Source organism: Hyposmocoma kahamanoa, unplaced genomic scaffold (genome assembly GCF_003589595.1).
Source record: "Hyposmocoma kahamanoa isolate Upper Pololo Valley unplaced genomic scaffold, ASM358959v1 103, whole genome shotgun sequence".
In the NCBI taxonomy this organism is placed as follows: Eukaryota; Metazoa; Arthropoda; class Insecta; order Lepidoptera; family Cosmopterigidae; genus Hyposmocoma; species Hyposmocoma kahamanoa.
This window is the reverse complement of record NW_020653344.1, coordinates 4,318,328-4,340,512: the sequence shown is the minus strand read 5'-3', so window position 1 is coordinate 4,340,512 and position 22,185 is coordinate 4,318,328. Positions and strand designations below refer to the sequence as shown.

The window sequence follows — 22,185 nt, the reverse complement described above, 5'->3', positions numbered from 1 at the left end:
ATTCTCAAAAGTATCCTGTGAATTCAGTGAGGAATAGTGTATAAAACTAAACGAAATTTTTAATTAACGTTTTTAACTAATGATAACAAGTTAATGATATTCTAAATTATGTTTTGTAGTGTATGTTTTATCTTGATATACTAGCGTTTAACTAACTGGGGTGTATATGATGTATCAGACTAGAGAAATGTGCAGAGCTAGCACTATGAATTTGTTCTTTGTAATTGGAATAAACCATCATTTGTTCAAAGAATAAATCCCGAAAAGATTCAGGACAAATTCATCGATGCAAAGCTGATTGCGACAATTGAATATGCGACTAAATAGTCTCGAAGTAGCCGCAGTAAAAAATAAAAACTGAATTAGTTTGTCAGTTGCATATAATTGTCGCAAGTAAACGTCGGGCCTTCGCTGTATAATATTTAGCGGCTCACGCCGATGGGTTATTCTTTTATAATGAGTAGCGCGTGTTTAAAATAAGGGACAAACAAATTATAGTATAAAATTGTTTACCAGACGCCGCTGGCGTTAGACGAAAATATTATTTTTCTTAGATCACATTATATTGTAATAAAATGGTAAAGTATAGAAGTATGTACGTCTTATGGAGGCTTCCGTTGGGTAGCGGCCGCGAGCTGGGTCGGGTTAAAAAAAGAATATTTTTATACGAGCGCCGCGGTCGGCGCCTGCGACGGTGACCCCCATAACTCCTCATATTTGTTATGTTTAAGAGGAAATATCTATTGTCTATTCCAAGGGTTGAATAACTACCAACACTTTTTTATATTACAATAATTATAGAAATTATTATTGAACACGTTGTTTTCTTTTTCATGTCAAAAATAGCCTGCTTGTCGGTTTTCTGTTCGAGATATTTTGCAGTGTGAACAGGAATTTTACAATTCCTTGCGAACATTCACAGTAGATTGAGATCTACAATGAGTTGTGAAAGAGCTCGTCCAGGGTAGTACTGCCACCTTACCTATTTCTGCCGCCAAGCACTGTCAGCATTGCGGTGTTCCGGTTTCGAAGGGTAAGCGTGCTGGCGAAGTGCAGGCACATGGGACTTGCCAACTAATGTCTCAGGGTGACGGGCGCAGTGGCAATGCCCCTCAGATTTTTGCAATTTAAATCTCTGAGGCACTGCACCTGTTATGGACTGGCGTGTAGCTTACCATCAGGCGCACGACTTGTTCATCCCGTCACTTGATATTATAAAAAAAAAAGAAAAAAATTGTCTTGATACACGCTGACAAAATTGACAAACCGATACCTCGAATCAACACTACGCCAACTTCATTTTTGGACCTGTGACTGTACTGCAGAAATAGGTAAGGTGGAGTACTTCCCTGGACGAACTCTTTCACAAGGAGTGCTACTGCTCTGATGATAGACGTCGTTAGACGATAAATTCTTTTATATTTTTACAAAAGCGGAAAGAGGTTGATAAATTTTTCAACGAAACACGTGAATAATTTTTCAAATTTTTATTGAAAATTAACAGTTTCATGATTTATGTCTTTGATGTTTCTTTTTCTTCTTCTTGTTGGGATTAGCCTCAATCAGATCGTCGATCTCCTTGGTGTCGTCGCCGAGACGTTTCTCTCCGCTGAAAAAGTCACGGATACAATAAACCTAGTGCCACAATATTCAGCGGCGTAAATTCGGCTCTTCCTGTTTCTTCTAACCAAAAATGTCCATTTAGGAATTTTTCAATAATATTATTTACGTTGAATGTGAGCGATAATAGCCCCTATACTTCGTTTTCATTAGACGGAAGGAAATTTCGTCTTTTATCAGGCACCATTTCATTCAATCATTTTATATATTTATTAACTGACTCCGTGGCCGAACGGTTATCATGCCGGACTGCCATGCAGAGGTCCCAGGTTCGATTCCCGGGACGGGAGAAATATTTGTATGACCTACATTTATTTGTCTCGTGAGTTTGGGTGTAATTTGTAATTGTCTATTTGTGTGTACATGGCACCCGCGACACAGGGTTTCCCTAGTGCGGGGCTATGTCAAGTGTGTGCGTTATTATTATTATTATTATTATAAGTAAAGCATAGTATTCACAATTATGATGAAGTATGTAAAAATATAAATATTTCATTTAATTAAAAATTTCGATCTTTACATACTTCATGTATTTGAAAAACTTACATTATAAAAAACAGAGCTTCCAAACATTAAACGGAAACTTTTTATAAAGTAATAAATAACATGTAATCGTGTCTGATGGCGCGAATTAAGTTGCGGGTAGTCCAAACCGGCCAAAATGCGGGGAATGCAGCCGATGCCTTCCTTTAATTTGTGGACTATATGAATAAATAAATATGGTTGATTGGAACAAATAAGAGTAGGTAAGCTGGGAGCACAATACCTTTAAAATGCAACCAGCCGCGTGGCATTTCTGCCCGTGAGTTGAGTGATCTCTATAACTGGCTTCGCCCATAGCCATTCTTCGTTCACCATAGTTTTCGGTTTAATATGGTTTCATTACAGTTTTAACAATAATTTGCGGAGGCGGTTGCACGCAAGGTTATTGCATTCGTCGGCGAGAATTCAACTTGGCGTAAGCGAGAGTTTTCTTCTTTCGGTAGGGGTCACCAGTTGGGTGACGTTGTCTCGTTCTTTCGTGCAAGTAAGGTATGTGCGGGAAAGGGATGGAATAAGGAAGTAAATGTTGATCCAATCAAATCATTGCTAATACGATTAAAAGATGAAAGTATCAAAATGTCGCGAGGTTTTGTTATGATTATGAACACAAAAATCGAACACAGTGAGAAGGTTATTCAAAAATCTCTCACTAGATGTCATTAATGGCGACGAGTGCCGAAAAACCAGTACAAAGATCTATAAGAAAAACATATAGGAGAATTTCGACTACTGGGTAACTGGACCCGTGGCTCAGATGGGCAGAGCAATGCTACGGTGCAGCATGGACGTGGGCCCAAGCCCCACCGGGTCGACGAAAATTTTTCTGCGTGTTCGACCTTTGTGTTCATATTCAAATACTATATTCAGCGCAACCAGTGTCATTTGTACATGCCATTTGTCATTTAGGCTGACGATATTTTCCTTGGCTGTAATAAAAACGAAGAATAGTAGGAGAACAGTTATTTCCCAATTGAGAAGTCGACGGTTCAGATCCCTTTGAGGTATATGCCTACGATTTTAATTACCCAAGTTACGTGCATTTGTGAATCTTTTGTAGCAATACCTATCCATAACGGTAAAGGAAAATACTGTAAAGAAATCTGCACACTCAAGAAAGTTTACAAATATTGGACAACGTGGAGAACTATCGCCTAAACCCCTTCCTAGATGAGACTGACGAGATGATATACCGCGTTACTTCTAAAATTGTAACCTTGCAGGACTATATCGACCCCTCCTACGTAAAGTATCGTATGTCGAAATTGCCAAGTTTAAGCATAGAGTGATCATCTAATAGATCATCTAACCGATATCTAGGATTTTATAATACTTTATGTGAGTAACTAGCTTTGCCGAATAAAACAGAAATAATAAAGTCACGTGTTTTGCTCATTTCAGTGAATTCAGAATTATAAAACGTTCCCCTGTAAACTTGGCAATTTCGATACTTTACGTAGGAGGGGTCGATATTACTAACATCATAAACAACAACACTTAATCCGTAACTTTTCAGATTTTACATTTGTATAAAAATATAAATATTTAAATAATAATAATAATAATAATAATAACAACGCACACACTCAACATAGCCCCGCACTAGGGAAACCCTGTGTCGCGGGTGCCATGGACACATACATAGACAAACACAAATTACACCCAAACTCACGAGAGAAATAAATGTAGGCCATACAAATATTTCTCCCGGCCCGGGAATCGAACCCAGGACCTCTGCGTGTCAGTCCGGCATGGTAACCGTTCGGCCACGGAGGCAGTTAATAGATATAGATAAATAGATCGTTCTACGGTGATAACATTGCACGGTGATTCACGCTCCATACTAAGGCGGTCATAAATACGTAACTCCGAAATTATTATTATTTTTTTATTTTATTACGTTAAAATATGATTAGGTAAACGTAAATTAATAAAATTATACATTTTAAAAAATATTTGACAATATTTAGGTGTAAAAATGTCTCGCAGTAATTTTGTTTTTAGACGATGTATCTAAAACATTTTATACTGCGACTTTTAATGGTAAAACTGTGTAAATAATGATTATTTGTATTAACAATAACCACAAATGAATAAATTAAAACAATAAAAATACATAAAAAAGTTCATTTTACAAAATACAAACAAAACACAAATTATACCAAAATACATTAAATCTCAACAATATTAACTTTAAATACATAACAAGTCTAATACAGCTTTTGACAGTACACCTTTTTTTTTAACAGGTAACTTTCGTAGACCTGTTATGAAGGGATCTGAATGAAGAAGCAGCCTATTTACTAAATCTGTGTTGGTCACAATGCGACTCATTTTACGCGTATGATTTTTTCTAAAAGACTTGATGTATTTGTTAGTCGCTTCAGCTGCTTCTTCAGACAACTCTCCGATTGACAACAAACCGTAATCTATAACATTAGCACCATGAATTAGAACTTTGTGAACGGAAGCAGGCATGTTATACCACGGATACTCGGCAACTAACTGCCGAGCCGTCTCTAAAGCGAACTCTTCGAAGTTCGTCTTATTAATATTATATCCCGAATTTAAACATTGAAGGATGATCCAGCAACGATCTAGGAGATCCTTCTTGATCCCAGTAATTTCAGCGGAAATTTCTGAATTCGAGAAAAACCGCCTGGCTGTATTACCATCGTTTGATGTTCCGCTTCCGCCACTTTTAGGCTTATCCACTATAAGCCCTAATCTTTCTCTAAATTGAGTCTGAACATATGATTTTTTTGCAGCAACAAGCATTTTGTCATTAGCGGACCTAGCTTGCCATTTCCTAACATCTAAATTGTACGCGACATGAACAAAATATTCAAAAAAACGTATTAACGCGTGAAGAGGTGATAAACCAAATTCATATTTACTCTCATCGACTTCCTTATTTAAACATTCGTCAATTTTGTTCATTTCACTGGGCAAGGCGTTACAAATAAAACATTTTGATGAAGAAACACCACTAAGTGCATTACACACTTTACCATCTACCATAGTAAGTTGCAAACAATGAGTAATGCGATATTCGCGATCTTCTTCCTTGAAAACAGTAGGCTGCAAGTTCCTTATTTTATCTTTAAAATGAGCTTCTTCCTCAACTGACACTGCAGTCGATTCCTTCAAATATCGGAGGCGTATAGGACGACAGTATCGAGTTGATGAAGGACGAGGATTTTTCCACAAAACTACTGAATTTTCTTTGTTATCTGTTGTCAAAACAAGCTGAAGTGGCACATACGAAGTAACAAACAGGCTACTGTCTTCAAGAGTGGAGTCAGAAAAACACTGTTTATATTCTGAATGCCCTGTACTGCCATCGAAACCCCATTTCCCTATCAAAGATATCTTATCTAGAGACTCATTAGGTACACTATCCAAAACATCTTTTTGAGACTTGAGAATCCGATTGGCAGTATGATCTAATAAACTTTGAAGTTCGACTTCGGCGGATGATTCTGTAACAGTAATATCTGAAGGATAACAGTGTTTTTTAGATTCCACGACACTTTGGTAAGATGGGAAAATGGTTTTTGAAAACTTATTGTCTATAAATTTCTTTACTAATATATATTGATGTCGAGTTAACTGAGCTTCAACAATGAGCGATAAAACTTCGCTAGAATCGATTTCAGGACAAGACAAGCTATCGGACGCATTGAGCAATGACTGTACAAGAGAAGGGTCTTGGTTAGACAAACTAGCCAATCTTCTCCTTTTTGTACGTTTACTGGTGTCGTCAAAGTTAATTCTCGGACGGCCATGCGATGAAGAAGTTGATGGTTTAACTTCGTCAAAGCTCTGAGATACACGTAACTCAGTTCGCTGTACATCAATATTTTCAACGACATGCAGCCAATCTGAATATTTTTCTAAGAATTTAGATCTAGTACGATTCGACTTTGCCCAGTAGTGGGAAATTCGTTTACAAATATTCTTAATTTTAAGGCTTAAAGTCTCTAAATAAATATTTTCGATGTCGTCAGAAAGGGATGATGTTTCGGTCAAAGTGCTCAGGACGTGTTGCATTTTTTCATTTGGATTACCCACTTTAGAGTGCCAAATATCAAAAATTGTCATCCTCGATACAGAACATTTGAAAAATGTACCTAAAACAATATGAAAGCTGAACTTAAAAAAAAATTAAAAATTCAATACTATGGACATGCATACTTTGACACCCCTTTAAGCCAAGAAGAGGCAGCAAGATGCAAATGAAACTTATAGCTCTTAATAAGGACATACTCCTTATTCAAAAACCATATACCTCAGGTGCAGCTCAGCGCAGCCAAAAGTTGTAGGTCTAAAGGAAATTAAGTTATGCCAAAAATTTTCACCAAAAAACTGCCTTCAATAAAAAAATTATATAAAAAAAAGTATGCATAAAAAAAATTAAAAAAAATTGATAATAAAGTACATACCATGCTCTTGGATCTCCATGCTTTCACAACACGTAAACACTTGATTTGGAATAGTGACACTCAAAAACAAAGTGATTAAGTTTCGATGACTCACACGTGGTGATAATTAGTCTCGCGATGCGCTCACTTCCGATGCACAAAAGTGAATGATAACGTGACCTAATTACATTGATATTTATAGTTTTTGGAAGCTTGTTAACTAGTTACTAACTTAGTGAGTTGATCTAACCGGGATAAGCCAATGATTTTTTTTGATTTATGGCCTATGGGGGAATCACAGTGCATTGTCCGGTAACATACCAGCCTAATGCAAAACGCAGGGGAGGGGCTGGCGGTCGTCGAGGAGGACGCTTTCACGTTTGAACTTACTAACAAATACAGACCTAAAACGTATTAGGATAGAAGTATAACAAAAACTTAAAAGTTTATTATTGGTAAACTTATTATGTTTCGTGTAAGTCATGGAAAAAAAAAGTTTATGTTGTAATTAAGTTTTGTTGGATGCCAGGATGTTTCACCAGCACGATATTTAATTATTTTTAGTTTTTGAATGAATAAATTTAATTATGATTTAAATTATTATTATTTTTATCTACACACATCATTAACACTCTATGATGTGTTTAAAAACCGCAAATTACGACCAGCATAAAGATAAACTGTTTTGTTAAAACAAATTTCTTATAACATAACATCGAATTCGATTTTACATTTCGACATTCAAATTTCGAACATCTCTGAAAAACAAAACAATTTCATTCGACCTCAATTCTAATATCAGTCGAGATTAAGTTTAATTCAAAATGAAACGTCAATAGCAAACAATTTTGACAAATTTCACACGTTACTTGATATCGAACGATGTGATAGTTGTGGCCGATTCTAGTTTGTCTATGAATTAAATAAAAACTACGGTTGCGTTAGATGAGCGAGAAAAGTTTTTATTTGCCGCCATTTCGCCAGTCGTAACATGCGGTTCCTGAACACTTCATAGAGAGCTTATAATATGTGTGTAGATAAAGCAGTGTATATAACTGTACATAATTAGGCATTGAAATACACGTGTGATGTTTTTATAAAATCACGCTCGTCTTTTAAAGCCTTTCATTATGTAACAGTCACATGAACTACTATTTAATTACTCCACTAGTTTGTTATAATTATTAATACAATGACTGAACACTTAGAAAAAAATTGTTTATGCTGTAAGCAAGGTTATTTTAGAAATAAACATGTATAATGAGTTGCCAGTGGCATTAAATACAAAATACCTTTTAACGGAAACTAAGGTCTTCTGCTTTGAGCCAGTGAGGGCTTGTCCCCAGTCCAGGTCGCTTCCTTTGATGCGGTACTGCGCCAAGTCTTCGCCCATCAGTTTGGATAGTTCTTTACGTTGCTTGCGCTCTAGTTCCTGGAAGTCAGTTTGCGGGTTAGGAACTAAAACTAGGATTAAGCTATATGAATAAAATTGAGTCCCCGCGGCAAGGTGCCCACGATGCTGGCAGCGTTATGCCTTTGTATGATCATGGTAATGCGTTGGGTAAAGTAGCTGCCGGCTCTTGGATTTCCCAGTCTTTTAATTTTTTGGGTAAAATTTTGTACAGACTCCAAAGGGTCGGAGACGAGGTCCTGACACTTATTACTCTTTATTCTTTCCGCCAGCCCTCTTGCTGGTGTGCTGGAGATGGGATGGGGCAAGTGTGTCGGCACACGTAGCGTCCCGCATCACGTGTTTGCCGGTTTAATATATTTTTTTATTATATTTTCATAAACATTTTTCAATATTAAATTTATTAAATATAACAATGTTCTACCATCATGATATTAAATTTTTTTTCTGAATTACTCGTTCAAAAAAGCCGTTAAAAACCTAAAACAAAGATGGTTCGTTTCGTAGCTTGGTTGGGAGAGCGTCAGGCACAGTATACCGAAAGCGCTGGTTCAAATCCAGTATCCGACTGGGAAGGAATTTTTCAGTTTTGTTCAGTTTCAGTAACCGAGGTAAAAGAATGGCTATCTGATTGGTTTCAGATAGTAGTTATTGTGCTTTTCTGATCCAAAGACGCGAGGCGGTCTTAGTAGTTCAGCTGCCTTTTTTTTTAAAGAATACCAAGTGATCGGATGAACAAGTAATGTCTAACCATAACAGTTGCAGTGCCGCCCAAAGCTTTAAATCGCAAAGGTCTGAGGGGCACTGCCGCTGCACCTGTCACCTTGAGACATATGTTGAAAAGTCACAGCGGTTACATTACCGCTTGGCGATTGAAATAGGTAAAGTGGGCAATACTTACTTGGACGAGCATTCACGAGGTGTCTACTCCTGTCAAGCAGGTCTGGCTTTAGTTCAATAGCCAAGGTGTGAACGGGACAATTAGTTATCTTTCACTTCTATTAGTATAAGTTCGAGGGAGATGCACGACTGAATGTTGTAGCTCGTTCAAGTTGTATTTATTTTTAATTTAAATTATTTATACGGTGATCATAGCGGTAAGCTGAGAAAATAGTTTGGTTGCAGGTGGTAATATACAAACATACTCGTCAAAACACCACCCTCCTTTTGCTTTCAGCGTCATAGGCTAACAATGAAAACAATGTTCCACAGAAAAATAATTTTCATCACACTTGCACGTAAAAAATATCTTTGCATGCTGGCTTATTACAGTACTATGGCTGAGAAGAAAAAAGGCCGAGGGTTTTATTTGGGGCATTATATCCAAGTTCGCCTGCTTGCAATCATACCTTTTACTCGCAAATGTGATGAAAAATATTATATGTTTCACGGATGGTAAGGGAATTACGAACCTCGACTCCGAAAGCCCTGTCTTCGACTTCGGGCTTCTAATAGTCTCGTAAATCCTTATTTACCGCCCTAAGTACACAATGTACTATTATTATTATTATTATTATGCTTCCCACGATGCTTAACATAATTATTACCTTGGCGGCCTTCGAGAGTTCGTCTTGTAGACTCTGCTTTACTGGACCATCTGTGTTCACTTCAGATGATTTGTCTTCTATACCTGAAGTGTTAAGCACAGTTTTATTTGTATTTATTTAAACTTTATTGCACACAAAATAGTACAAATGACGGACTTATGCCATTAGGCATTCTCTACCACTCAATCGGAATTTTAGGTCAAAGACTAGATATATTGCATTGACTGTACAGACTGTCACACTAACAGGGAGTATATTATATTTAACTTTTATTTATGCCTTTGTGCCTTTTGCGGTTGAAAGGGTTCCTAAGGGCCACTGGCGAAACTTCTAGCGAACGCGCTGTCGGATTGCCTCGTAGAAGCCTCCGGTGACCACAAGGTTGGCAGTTATTTCGGCCAAAGAATAAGTTTAGCAATTCATAGGGGAAATGGTGCCAGCCTTCTGGGCACGATGCTCCAGGTTACGGCTCTCGAGGAAATTTTCTATTTATAAACTTTCTTACTTTTTTTTTAATCTCCCTGCTACAATAATATAGTATAACACTGTATGAAAATTATGTATAAATAATATGTATTTTTATTTTATTTATATTTAACTGTCTCCGTGGCTCAACGGTTACCATGCTGGTTTGCCACGCAAAAATCTCGGGTTCGATTTCCGGGCCGGGAGAAATATTTGTATGGCTTACTTCTTTTGTATATTGTACTTTGCTACATATCCTTTACATAACGTTCCGCTGAATTTGAAAACCTCGTACGTTATTACTCTTACACCGGCAATCATCGAGTATATAACCAGAAATAAAGACGAAATGTCATTTAATTTGTTTGAAAACTATTCTACCAAATCATTACGGTAACAACTGCGCTCCGATTGGCCAGTCCGAATTAGAAACAATTGAAGGGTGTCGTCGATTGTTTCACTTCATATCGACCAGTTTAACTTGGGCTTTGCTATAATAGACGAAAATTGAAAAATTACATAATTACCGATGAAATTCCGTTTGTTGTAATTAGATATTTTGGTCAGCTGTTGGCGCTGTACTATTTCAGCTTTCTAATTTATGATTTCAGTGCAAACGTCTGTAGTGATTCCAAGACTGGATCGACTAAGACTTTGTAACGATGGGGCACTACAGGTATGGTCTCGTATAAATACTACACATTTTTTTTCCCTACTAAACTATTAGATTTATGGCAAATGTGATACGACAATATTTAATTTGGACAATAGAATCTCTCGATTGGCATTTTTTAGGTGTCGTGAAAAAAAAAATCCAATGTCCGCTATATCGCATATCCGACCCACTGTGCGTCGCAAAGTTAAGATAAATATAGTGTACCTGCCTGTCCCCAATTACATCAATTTTTAATGTACTGAAGTGATTTCCCGAATCCCGAACTGGTCCAGCTCCTTAAAAACATTGTCGTAAGCCGGTCTCCATTTTCTGTCTATGTTCCTCGAAGGTAAAGTAAAAAACTCTACCTATTCCAATCCTTGCTGATGAGCTGCCAGGCATGGATGGTCCTGATTTCGTTTCTAATTCTGGTTATATACTCGATACAGGCAATCAAAGCTAAAAAACATAATTTGCAGACCCTTTTTTAGTTATAAAATAGATTATTATGTAATCATTTCTAGTAATTGTGTTTCGTTTTGCCTACTCAAAAGTTCACATTGATGAAAGTCAAAAACGTTAGAATAGTGTTGTACGTACCTATTTCCTTAGCTACAGTGTCTTCGAGAATAGAATTGATGGCGAAATTGATCTTCTTACACGCTTCATAGAATTTGGCAAGTATTTGTGATCCGGGTAAGCCCAGCTCACCTGCTATGTCATCTACGTCCTTCATTTGGAAACCCATGGCTAATAATATCACCTGAAGACAAGAGTTCATTGTGACCGAACGGTTTACTTTGTGGACGCTACACAAGGGATGCTGGTGGAGAATTTGGGTAATGGATTTATTCTAAATAGGTTCTATTGGTTTCATCTAATTTTGATTAATATCGGTATTGATACCATGCAATGTTAAGTAGTGGCATTATACCCTCATATCTGAGGATATGCGAAATCATCACAGAGACGTTAATAGGTTGACATTTCTGTACAATTTCGGTGGCACAATGGTTTCGGTTTCGACTCGACCAATGAAGTTTTCTAAATTGTTAAAAGTTTCTGGCGTTACTTTGCGGAAATCCGTATTCATAAAAATGGAAGTAAATTAATTTGCTATTCCACAATCTCAGTAAAGGTCAATTTTTTTTATAATACGAAATTACGGGACGAACAAGTTGTGCGCTTGGTGGTATGCGACACGCCTATTCGTAAGTTGCAGTGCCACTCAGAGCTTTAAATCGCAAAGATCTTAGGGGCACTGGGGAGAAGAACGTACCTGTTGAACAGCATCGAGCTTCGCTGGCATAGTGGAGTGAAAGACAAGGTCGGCGATTGGCGTGAGCAGGTCCGTTATGAGGCGGTAGTCGGCTTGCTGTCGGCAATACGACTCGACGCGGGATAAGTCGTGGGGAGACAGGAGTTGTGATATCACGTCTTTTGACAGCGCTGTAAGGTAAAACGTCTTTCAACTACCTATACAAAAACATGCAACAAGCACATAGAAAAATTCTTAAAATCTGCAGACTTCGTCTGTACCTCAGAACTGTACTGTACTTGGTAAGAGCGGTAGCCCCGGTTTGGCAAACAGACGATGGTTCGAGTCCAGTCAAATCAAAGGAATTTTTGTTTTTTTTTATAATATCAAGTGATGGGACGAACAAGTCGTGCGCCTGGTGGTAAGCGACACGCCTGTCCGTAACAGTTGCCCAACGGTTTGTAATGTGGGCACTGGATGAGGTGGTCCCCGGTATGACCAATTTGGGCAATGTTTAGTGGCAGTACAGCTCCTTGTAAAGGAATTCGTCCAAGGAAGTACTGTCAACCTTACCTATTTCTGTCGCCAAGTAGTAATGTCAGTATTACTGTGTTCCGGTTTTGAAGGATAAGGGTGCTGGTGAAATTATAGGCACATGGGACTTATCAACTTAGGTGAAGGGCGCAGTGGTAGTGCTCCTCCGATCTTGGTTATTTAAAGCTCTGAGTGACACTGCAACTGTTATGGGCAGGCGTGTAGCTTACCTTCAGGCGCACGACGTGTTCGTCCCGTCATTTGATATAAAAAAAAAATATAGATTAATTTGAACGCTACGACACAAAATCAGTACTTACGAGGTTTTTGAACGTTGACGTGATCGTTGAGCAACGTGGACAGCGCCAGCGCAGAAGGCAGCCGCCTCAAAGCGCGACCGAGAAGTCGCGAAAACCGACGTCGGAAGTCGCCGCTGTAGGCGCTCAGCCAACCACTGTCGGCTAGAGCTCGGAGCATTATGCACGAGTGCTCGCCGGTTAGTTCGTTGGGTTTTTGACTACCGAATTAAAAACGTGATGGTAAGATAGAGCGACAGTAGCTCAATGAGAGAACGATTGCTTCTAAATTTATTTATTTATTCCTAATGTAATGTCATAATAACACAAGTGCTATTTGGCAAGTACCCCGTACGGATATGGTACTTAGTCGCTGCCATTACAAGTATAATAATCAGGGATCGGAATAGGTGGAGTTTTTTTACCTAACGTCGAGGGACATAGACAGAAAATGGAGATTGCCTTACGACAATATTTTTTAGGTCCTGGACCTGTTCGGGATTCGGGAAATCACTTAGGTACGTCCGCAATAACGCTGATTGTTAAATGAAATAACTACGTAATTTTGTCAATGTATCATTCATTTCAATTATAATAACATTTGTCAATTAGTAATTCCTTTAATTTTTGTAGTGTAAATTCTATAGTTTGTCTGACTTCTTAAGTACTCGGGTAGTTTATAATATTCACGAGAGAAAAAACAATGGAATTGCCTTCGGCCTCGATTATTACCAAAACTGTTGTCACTAAAACTCACATATTCATAAGTTTAAACACTTTGAAATCTTCATAATAATTGGTCGTACTTTCTAATTTAAAAAAGTAGCAAATTCCGGATTGTTAATATAATTTAAATTTTACTCTGTTGGCATATCGTTGAAAGTTCAATAATTGTTAGAGATGCCACGAATAGTGATTTGGCCGAATCCCGAATACCGCATATGCAGCTACTTTCTCGGGCGAGTGCCGAATGTTCGACGTAAGATCTGTGCATTTCACGCGCGACCTGTTACGACCTGCCTCATTGCGCTGTGAGCGGAGATAACGGGAGTGGGTTGTTTTTGTTGAAAAATTATAGAACGATAGGATCAATACATGACAATTGGAAGTCGCTACAGATAATATACAAAATGATGAAGACGTGGAGAAAAGTTCTATTGCACATAAAATTTATTTTTATTTGAAAACTAGATCGGACGGATTACAAGTGGTGGTCAGCAAACGCAAAGCAGTATCAGCCTGTCAAAATTTGCTAAGATTCATCTATCGTCTCCTGGCAGTAGTGTTTATAGTGAGAGGTTATTTTCAGAAACAGGAATTGTCTATGAGGAAAATCACAATCGTTTGTTACCAACCAATGCTGAAAAAAATGTTTTCTTCATCACAACCTGCCACTGATTGATTTAAAGTATTAATGCAGTAAGTTGTTATTAAAATACAAGATGCATTTTGAATATGTGTTTTTCTCATTATTTGATATTCAGTATTCGGCTGAATGGTCCCAGCATTCGGCAGATTACCGAATATTAAAAAAAGTGGCCGAATAGGCCGAGTACCGAATAGTAGCCGAATATTCGTGACATCTCTACTAATTATTGCAAGTTACAACGTTTTGATCCAGCGGTCAGTAACTGAACGACGACGAACAATTATCGACTACGAGTAGCGTGGAAAATTCGGGATGTTTACTTAGATCTCCAAAAAAGAAGCGACCATAACGCAGCAGTATAATGTTTACTTTTGTTTCTTGTAACAAAAAAAATATTACAATGAAAAGAAAATTGAAAATTGATTAAAGCAATAAGACTTAAAGATGATATGAAACACCATAATATTACAAGTGTGATTATCATTTTTGCACTCCAAAGTTGCAAAATAAGTTATTTTTCTAGATTTTCGTGGTTTTGTGTGAGATAATTCACACGACCATAACGTACAACTGCCTCCGTGGACGAACGGTTACCATGTTGGACTGCCACGCAGAGGTCGCAGGTTCGATTCCCGGGCAGGGCCGGGGGAAATATTTGTATGGCCATTTATTTCTCTCGTGAGTTTGGGTGTAATTTGTGGTTGTCTATGTGTGTGTCCATGGCACCCCAATATCAAAGAATAATAAGAAGTTGTTACTCTTACCTGACGTAAACGGGTATATATTTCTGTGATTTCCAGAACTTGAGCAGTTCTTCAGTAAGACCGAAGCTGGTACCGAGATAATCTAAATTTTCTGCTCGCACTTCCGTCAATCTTTTAAGTAACGTCGGTGGTTTCGACCTGTAAATGTATATAAGCGTTTTGTTTATTTAACTAACCGTCACGAGGAAACTGCTGTACTCTTCAAACCCAACCCACAATGGCCCAGCGTCGTCGGCTATGGTCTAAAACCCTCCTTTGGGGGATTGGTCCAAAGATGTGATCAATGTTAATAGCTTTAATGTATAATATTAAGCGTCAAGCCTAACATACTCGTAACTGAGTAACCAACTAATTTCTAAAAACTTAATTTTTTTATTTATTTACGTATTAAAAAAAACATTCTTATGAACAGCTTAAGCCAAAGCGTTCCACAAGACTTAAACTTAAAGATAATGTTAAATTTAAATACAACATGCAAGATACAAAATAATACTTAAAAACTAAACAAAGAAAGAAAAAAGGTAAATACACACTACTTTACAAAATGTACGACCTTCTAACACTTATCTTGTAACTTAAGTTGAGGGACATGCCTCTTGCCAGCAAACACATCGGCCTCCCGTATCTGGACCCCGATTCAGAACTCTTCGATATTTTGACCGAATCGTTCGATTGGATATTGTTCTCGAATCGAAGGGCGCTTTCCGAGCGATTCAGAACATTCGAGTTAAACGTCCGATTCCGTGCCAGACGCTATACCAACTAAGCCACGGAATAAACCAGCGGACCCATTGACTTACAATTATATGGACGTCGGGTCCGCGCTAAAAAGTGTCCGCACTTGTAAGGCGCTAAAATCGTATACAGAGCGCGACACTCCGCTTTAGTCTTCATTTGTTCTACTGACAGCGCGATACTGCGATGACATTACAATTTAAATTTCGAATAGGTTGATTTGGGACATTTTTTTCGTGGTTTTGTATTAGACCCGTCGTCCATTTATTTGTAAGTCAATGAGCGGACCTCACGAATTTTTCTATGTGCTTGCGTCGTATTAAGAACTTTTTTGTATGTATGTTTCGCGATAAATCCGGTATTTGTGAACCGATTTTGATGATTCTTTTTTTTTAAAAAAAAGGCATCTCAGTAGTGGTCCCATTTAAATTTGAAGAAAATATTCCACCTCTAAGAGTGGCAAACTTGGTAAATAGATGTAATTCCACGAACTTTTGAGTTCAGTAATTTAGTACCCAGTACTGAGATCATTTAAATAACATAAACTACTTCCCAGCTAGACTATTGATCAGCGCCACCTAAATACACGGGAATTTTGACCTTTTTCACAATTTTTTCTTTTTTTATAATATCAAGTGTTGGAACGAACATGTCGTGCGCCTGGTGGTAAACTACATGCCTGTCGGTAATAGTCGCAGTGCCACTCAAAGCTTCCCATGTACCTGTAATTTCACCAGCACCCGTACCCTTCAAAGCCGGAACACAGTAATGCTGACATTACTGCTTGGCGGTTGTTCTACTGCTACTAAAGAGTTACGCTTTCGTATGGAGATTAGTAGCCCTCTTGAGTTATGGTCAATGCTATCATATAACATATCGACCCCTCCTACGTAAAGTATCGTATGTCGAAATTGTTAAGTTTACAGAGGAGCGTTTTAAAGTTCTGAATTCTCTGAAATGAGTATAATAGCAACACTTGACTATAATTTCTCAGTTTTATTCGGCAAAGCTCGTACTTAGACGGAGTATTATAAAATCCTAAATTTCTTAGATGATCATTCTATGTGAGTGACGAGTTTTGCCGAATAAAACTGAGAAATGCTAAAGTCACGTGTTATGTTCATTTCAGTGAATTCAGAACTTTAAAACGCTCCCCTGTAAACTTGGCAATTTCGACATACGATACTTTACGTAGAAGGGGTCGATATGTATGTCAATAAGCGTACCTAGGGGCAATGTGCTCCGTTTGCAGCGTGTCTTTTGTACTGTGTTGGTGGTCGTCGTCGTCGGAGTGAGCCTCGTCCAGGCAGGGAATGTCTCCCGAATAGTACGCCGCCAGCTGCTGCAGAGCGCGCTTCCCGTAGCCCATCTAAGGTGGATGACACATGATTTAAAAAAATATGTTCATGTTGATGTTCTATTCTATATTGCTACTAAGTGACTAATTTCGTTCGTAGAATCTTTAAACTTATGAATAGTTTCAATTTTGCAAATGTGACTTTGTTACATGAAAGGTGCGATATACAGACCATATTTAACACACATTAATTTCTGTTTTTTTATATTTACGGAGCGCAGTTGTCACAGTAATGATTTGGCAGAATAGTTTACAAACAAATTAAATGGCATTTCATCTCTATTTCTGGTTATATACTCGATGTCTATGGGGGTGTCCATGGCACCCGCGACACAGGGTTTCCCTAGTGCGGGACTATGTAGAGTGTGTGAGTTTCCTAATCACAGGTTTTAAATATATGGTAATATTTTCAGGCAACAACAACATTTCGAACTACCTATTTAAAATAGTACTAAATATATAATATTTAAATTTATATAATATAAATATATAACATTCAGTCGAAAATCGATAGAATATTTATCGACTGCTATCACTAGCTGTTTGTAAGCGGGCAACCCATTTGCGCAATGAACGTTCATTCTACTCCATCTTCAAACAAGACAGACTATACATTATTATATTCCATTAATCTTTAAAGTACGTGACATTAATAATTATAATTACAATGCAAGTTAATCATCATTTGTAACAAAAAATATTCTTAAATAATTTGCCTGTGATTTCAATGTTGTTTCGGTACAGCTAGTTTACAATAAAATCATGGCAGGACTGTACAGCACTTATTGTGGTGGAGAACGGAGGACAGAGGGATGCAAGGGAAGTGCAAGGGCACGAGGGGGTACATCATCTCCATTGTCTTCAACTATGGTTCGTCTCGATCCATTCTAACTGTTGTTCCAAAAGAATCAATTAAACGAGTCGAATCATTAAATTCATTTGTAGTTGACAATACTATAGGCCATCTCCTTCTTGGGGTTCCTCTCCTATCGGAGGTTAGAAAACATCATGGCAATCCTGGCTTTAAAGGCTGCCGCTCTGAAGAGCGAGGTGGTACTGCAATCGAACAATTCCCTTAAATTTTCCAACCATTTGGCCATCGCTAAACAATCTACAGTCGGGTCAATGACCTGTTTGTTTATCCTTCAAGTAAAATGGATAGAAACGAACTATATAAAGTGCGTAGTAAAAAGAATAAGACGGTTTGTATGAAAAAAAAAATTATATAAGTGAACAGGTTAGTCAGGATCATGCAAAGTGGTGATCTATACTTTCTGCCTACCCCAATGAGATTTCTTTATAATACCAAGTGACGGGACGAACAAGTCGTGCATCTGGTGGTAAGCGACACGCCTATTCATAACAGTTGCAGTGCCACGCAGATCTTTAAATCGCAAAGATTTTATGGACACTGCCACTGCGCCCGTCACCTTGAGACACAAGTTGACGCGTCCCATGCGCCTGTAATTTCACCAGCACCCTCCTTTCTAAGCCGGAACGTAGTAATGCTTAGATTACTGAATACAACGCCGTGAGTATACGTATGTATGTAAAATATTGCTTGTTGCAAATTTTCTTTTTCTTACTTACTCTCTGATAGGAAGGATGTGTGGCAATCCTTACGATCCTAGCGCCGGCCAGTTTAGGGAAGTCCTTGTCACCGAACTGTTCGCAAATGTTCCAGGGGATCAGGTCTCCTGCAGCTTTACGCCCACGGCCTAGGCTATCGCGGACTGATCTACAGATTATTAACGAATTAAACGTGAATCTCAAGGCAAGTAACCTTTTAACATCAAACTAACACATCAAATATTTAAAATTTTTGTATCATATAAATATTATAAAAAAAGAAAAATTAAAATAAAAAGAAAGTGAAAAGGGACATAATTTATGAAAAATCACATTAAACACGCGCCATAACTAAACACTCAGTGAGGCCTCGAATGAAGCCATCCGATAATAATAAGTCCTGTTTAAAACTAGTTAAAGTCCATTTCAATAGGGATGAGTTCTGTAACACTTCTAATATTTACGTTGCACGCATACGATTTATAAATAATCTGTCAACCAGGATACAAAAATACATAGGAAATTTGTTATAATGTACCAAAATCAAACAATATTTGTTGTACATGTAATTTTAAGTAAAAATTGTGGTATATTGTGTAGACAGAAAATGAAATAATAAATATAAAAATAAATTACCCCAACTGCTTGATGCGTAAAACGGATTATTTATCCATGGAGATTTACACCATAGAATTAATAAATCGAGTCGGCTTTTGTATAACTCGCGTTGTGCGGTATTAACCGTAATACAAGGTATTTACATACATTGTTAGCGGGTTTTATTTTGTTTTTAGCTTTGCGTGATCTTTTTGGAGTAATTGTTCAAATTCCGTTTCGTTGCTGTTGATTTTAAGCTTTATTGTTGACTTTTTGTTTGGTTGTGTAGTTTTTAGGAATAGACACAACATAAATTACCCTAATTACTTAATGTGTAAAATAAAATATTTATCCATAGATATTTACATCATTACTTTGTTCATTAGTTCTTAAATTATTTTCTGTAAATCGATTCTCTCTTCTTTACAAATTACCTCGATAAGATATTCAAATTGATTTTTTTTTATTAATAACAACGCACACACTCAACATAGCCCGTTTCTAGGGAAACCCTGTGTGGCGGGTGCCATCGACACACACATAGACAACCACAATTTACACCCAAAGTCACGAGAGAAATGAATGTAGGCCATACGAATATTTCTCTCGGCCCGGGAATCGAACCTGGGATCTCTGCGTGGCAGTCCGGCATGGTAACCACAGTTAGTTCGGCCACAGAGGCAGTTAATTTACATCACTACATCTCTAGAAACTTCAAATTTCAAACGTCACCGGAATCATCCCTATTGAAATGGACTACAATTGAAGATCTTTATAGTATTTGTATTTCCGCTTCCGTTGTTGCTAAGATTTATTTATCACATCTGTTTCCGTTCACACTTCCTTTGCATCACTATTTACTATCTATATAATTTACCACTAAATCCCAGAAGTACAAGAACATTAATCCAATTACTTCCGTCAGACTATTTGAGCATTTATTGACAAAATTGAAGGGAAATTGAATTAGCAATAAGGAGTTTCAGCACTAACTTTTCAGAGATGTTTCCCTCCAGACACATTTGAACGACGCAGAGTACCTCTGGCATGCTGGTGGCGTTCGGTGGCGTAGGCGCTAGTAGGACGAAGAGGCAATGCGCAGGCGCATCGGCGAGCAGCTGAATGTCGTTGGGACTGTTCTGTAGAAAAGCAAAATCATTTGTTGTAGATTATTAATGAAGATTTCAGGAAAATTCAACAAAAAGAGATTTGTAATATAAAAATGCTACATGAAATTAACCGCTACGCAATGGGGACTTATGAAAAAAAAATCCCACTAATAGATTATTTTACCTATTATGCTAAATTTTTAGGTAACAGATTCGTGGTGCCAATGTCACACATGATCCACATCGCAATGTCCACATCACGGCACATACACACATCAAAAAAAGTTTGCGATCACTTCGAAAAACTGAAATCTTTTTTGTTACTGTAGATTATATTATGATTTTTTCTTCTTTTTAGATTCTTTATTTAAAAATAAATTAGAACATAAAACAATGACCCCGTTCAATTGTTTTTTTCATATAAAAAGGCTTTCAGTCCTAGCTTACGCTCATTCAGAAATCTGATTTAGTCAATTATAAGCGATTCAAGATATTTTTCGCGGAAAGTTGTGATTGAAAAAATGCCAAGAGGATTATCAGAGGTTTTACGAGCTAGAATAGTAACTTTGAGGGAAGAAGGATACACCACGAGAGTAATAGCACGCAGACTTGCTATATCCCAATCCTGTGTCGTGGCTACGTTGCAGAGGTATCACGGAATGGGGAATTTAGCTGACCGACCCCGCAGCGGTCGCCCAACTGTTTTGACAGCTGCCCAAAAGCGCTATATTAGATTGCTGGCAGCCCGTGATCCAACAATCAACGCCACTAAAATAAAAGCAGAAGTCAGGGCCGCCTCTGGGCTTGAAGTTAGCACGCAGACCGTTCGCAATTGCTTGCACCAGGCTGGATTACGAGCACGGAGGTCTTGGCGAGCTCCGCTCAATTCCCGGCAACGTCAACAACGAAGATTGCAGTGGGCTAGACTTCGGCAAAATGAAGAAGGTGAGGACGAAAACATTTGGCAAAACTGTCTCTTCGTTGACGAATCCCGAATCAGCACTCATCCAGATAACCGACGTGTCCGTGTCTGGAGAAGACCAGGCGACCGTGAAAGACAAAGAACTGCCACTGGAACAGTTCAGCAAGGCGGAAAATCGGTGTCCTTTTGGGGTGGCATTATGATTGGAGCTAGAACGCCTTTGATCCCGTATCGGGGCTTCATGACAGCAGACATGTACAAAGCAGTTGCTATTGATGATATCGTCAGACCATTCCGAGTAAACCATGGGCACCAATTTGTACTGGTCGATGATATTGCGCCCGCACATCGAGCTCAACGAGTCAATGCTGCTCTTCAAGAATACGATATCACACGATTAGACTGGCCTGCCGGCTCGCCCGACTTAAACCCAATAGAGCACGCGTGGGATGCTCTTAAACGAGCAGTATGGAACCGTGAGCCACGTCCCCAGACAGTTCCAGAGCTCAGGGAAGCCGCTATTGAAGAATGGGATAGGTTACCCCAGGAAATGCTGGATAACTTGATCCTCAGCATGCCCAGGAGGATCTTCGCATGTATTCGAGCCAGGGGAGGAGTTATTTTATATTGAATTCACACCTTTTAATAATAAATTGTTGTTTAAGTTTAATTAAACAGTCTTTTTCTTTCTATGAAATTTCTATCACTATTACATTATGATTAATGGCTCAATTTTTTAAAATAAATAATAAAAAATAGTTTTATATTTTAATTTCAAACAGGGTATTCCTATTTAAAGAAAGCATACAACATAGATTTTTTCTTGATAAAGTTAAATTTAAAGAATTATAGGAGCTTATGCTATTGATCGCAAACTTTTTTTGATGTGTGTATTTGCGTTTTCCTTAAACTTAAAATGGAGTTATAAACTTCGTTTAAAATATTGAATTATTCTGAAATGTGTACTTGAACAATTGGCTTATTTTTCAAAAATTGAACAATTGGCTTATTTT

General features: G+C 37.9%; 1 protein-coding gene across 1 annotated transcript in view; it reads right to left on the bottom strand.

Moving 5' to 3' along the window:
- Nucleotides 1-1,495: 1,495 nt before the first annotated feature.
- The window catches only part of LOC113238286 (RNA cytidine acetyltransferase), a 32,014-nt gene continuing 11,324 nt past the window's right edge, over nucleotides 1,496-22,185 (bottom strand). Inside the window, exons 10-19 of the mRNA XM_026475126.1 lie at nucleotides 20,135-20,280; nucleotides 18,566-18,713; nucleotides 16,845-16,987; nucleotides 14,884-15,021; nucleotides 12,775-12,971; nucleotides 11,942-12,111; nucleotides 11,263-11,425; nucleotides 9,543-9,625; nucleotides 7,877-8,016; nucleotides 1,496-1,609 (exon numbers count right to left, since the gene is read on the bottom strand). Coding sequence (XP_026330911.1) covers nucleotides 1,507-1,609; nucleotides 7,877-8,016; nucleotides 9,543-9,625; nucleotides 11,263-11,425; nucleotides 11,942-12,111; nucleotides 12,775-12,971; nucleotides 14,884-15,021; nucleotides 16,845-16,987; nucleotides 18,566-18,713; nucleotides 20,135-20,280 — 1,431 coding nt within the window. The 3' untranslated portion in view covers nucleotides 1,496-1,506. The remainder of the gene's footprint in view (nucleotides 1,610-7,876; nucleotides 8,017-9,542; nucleotides 9,626-11,262; nucleotides 11,426-11,941; nucleotides 12,112-12,774; nucleotides 12,972-14,883; nucleotides 15,022-16,844; nucleotides 16,988-18,565; nucleotides 18,714-20,134; nucleotides 20,281-22,185) is intronic.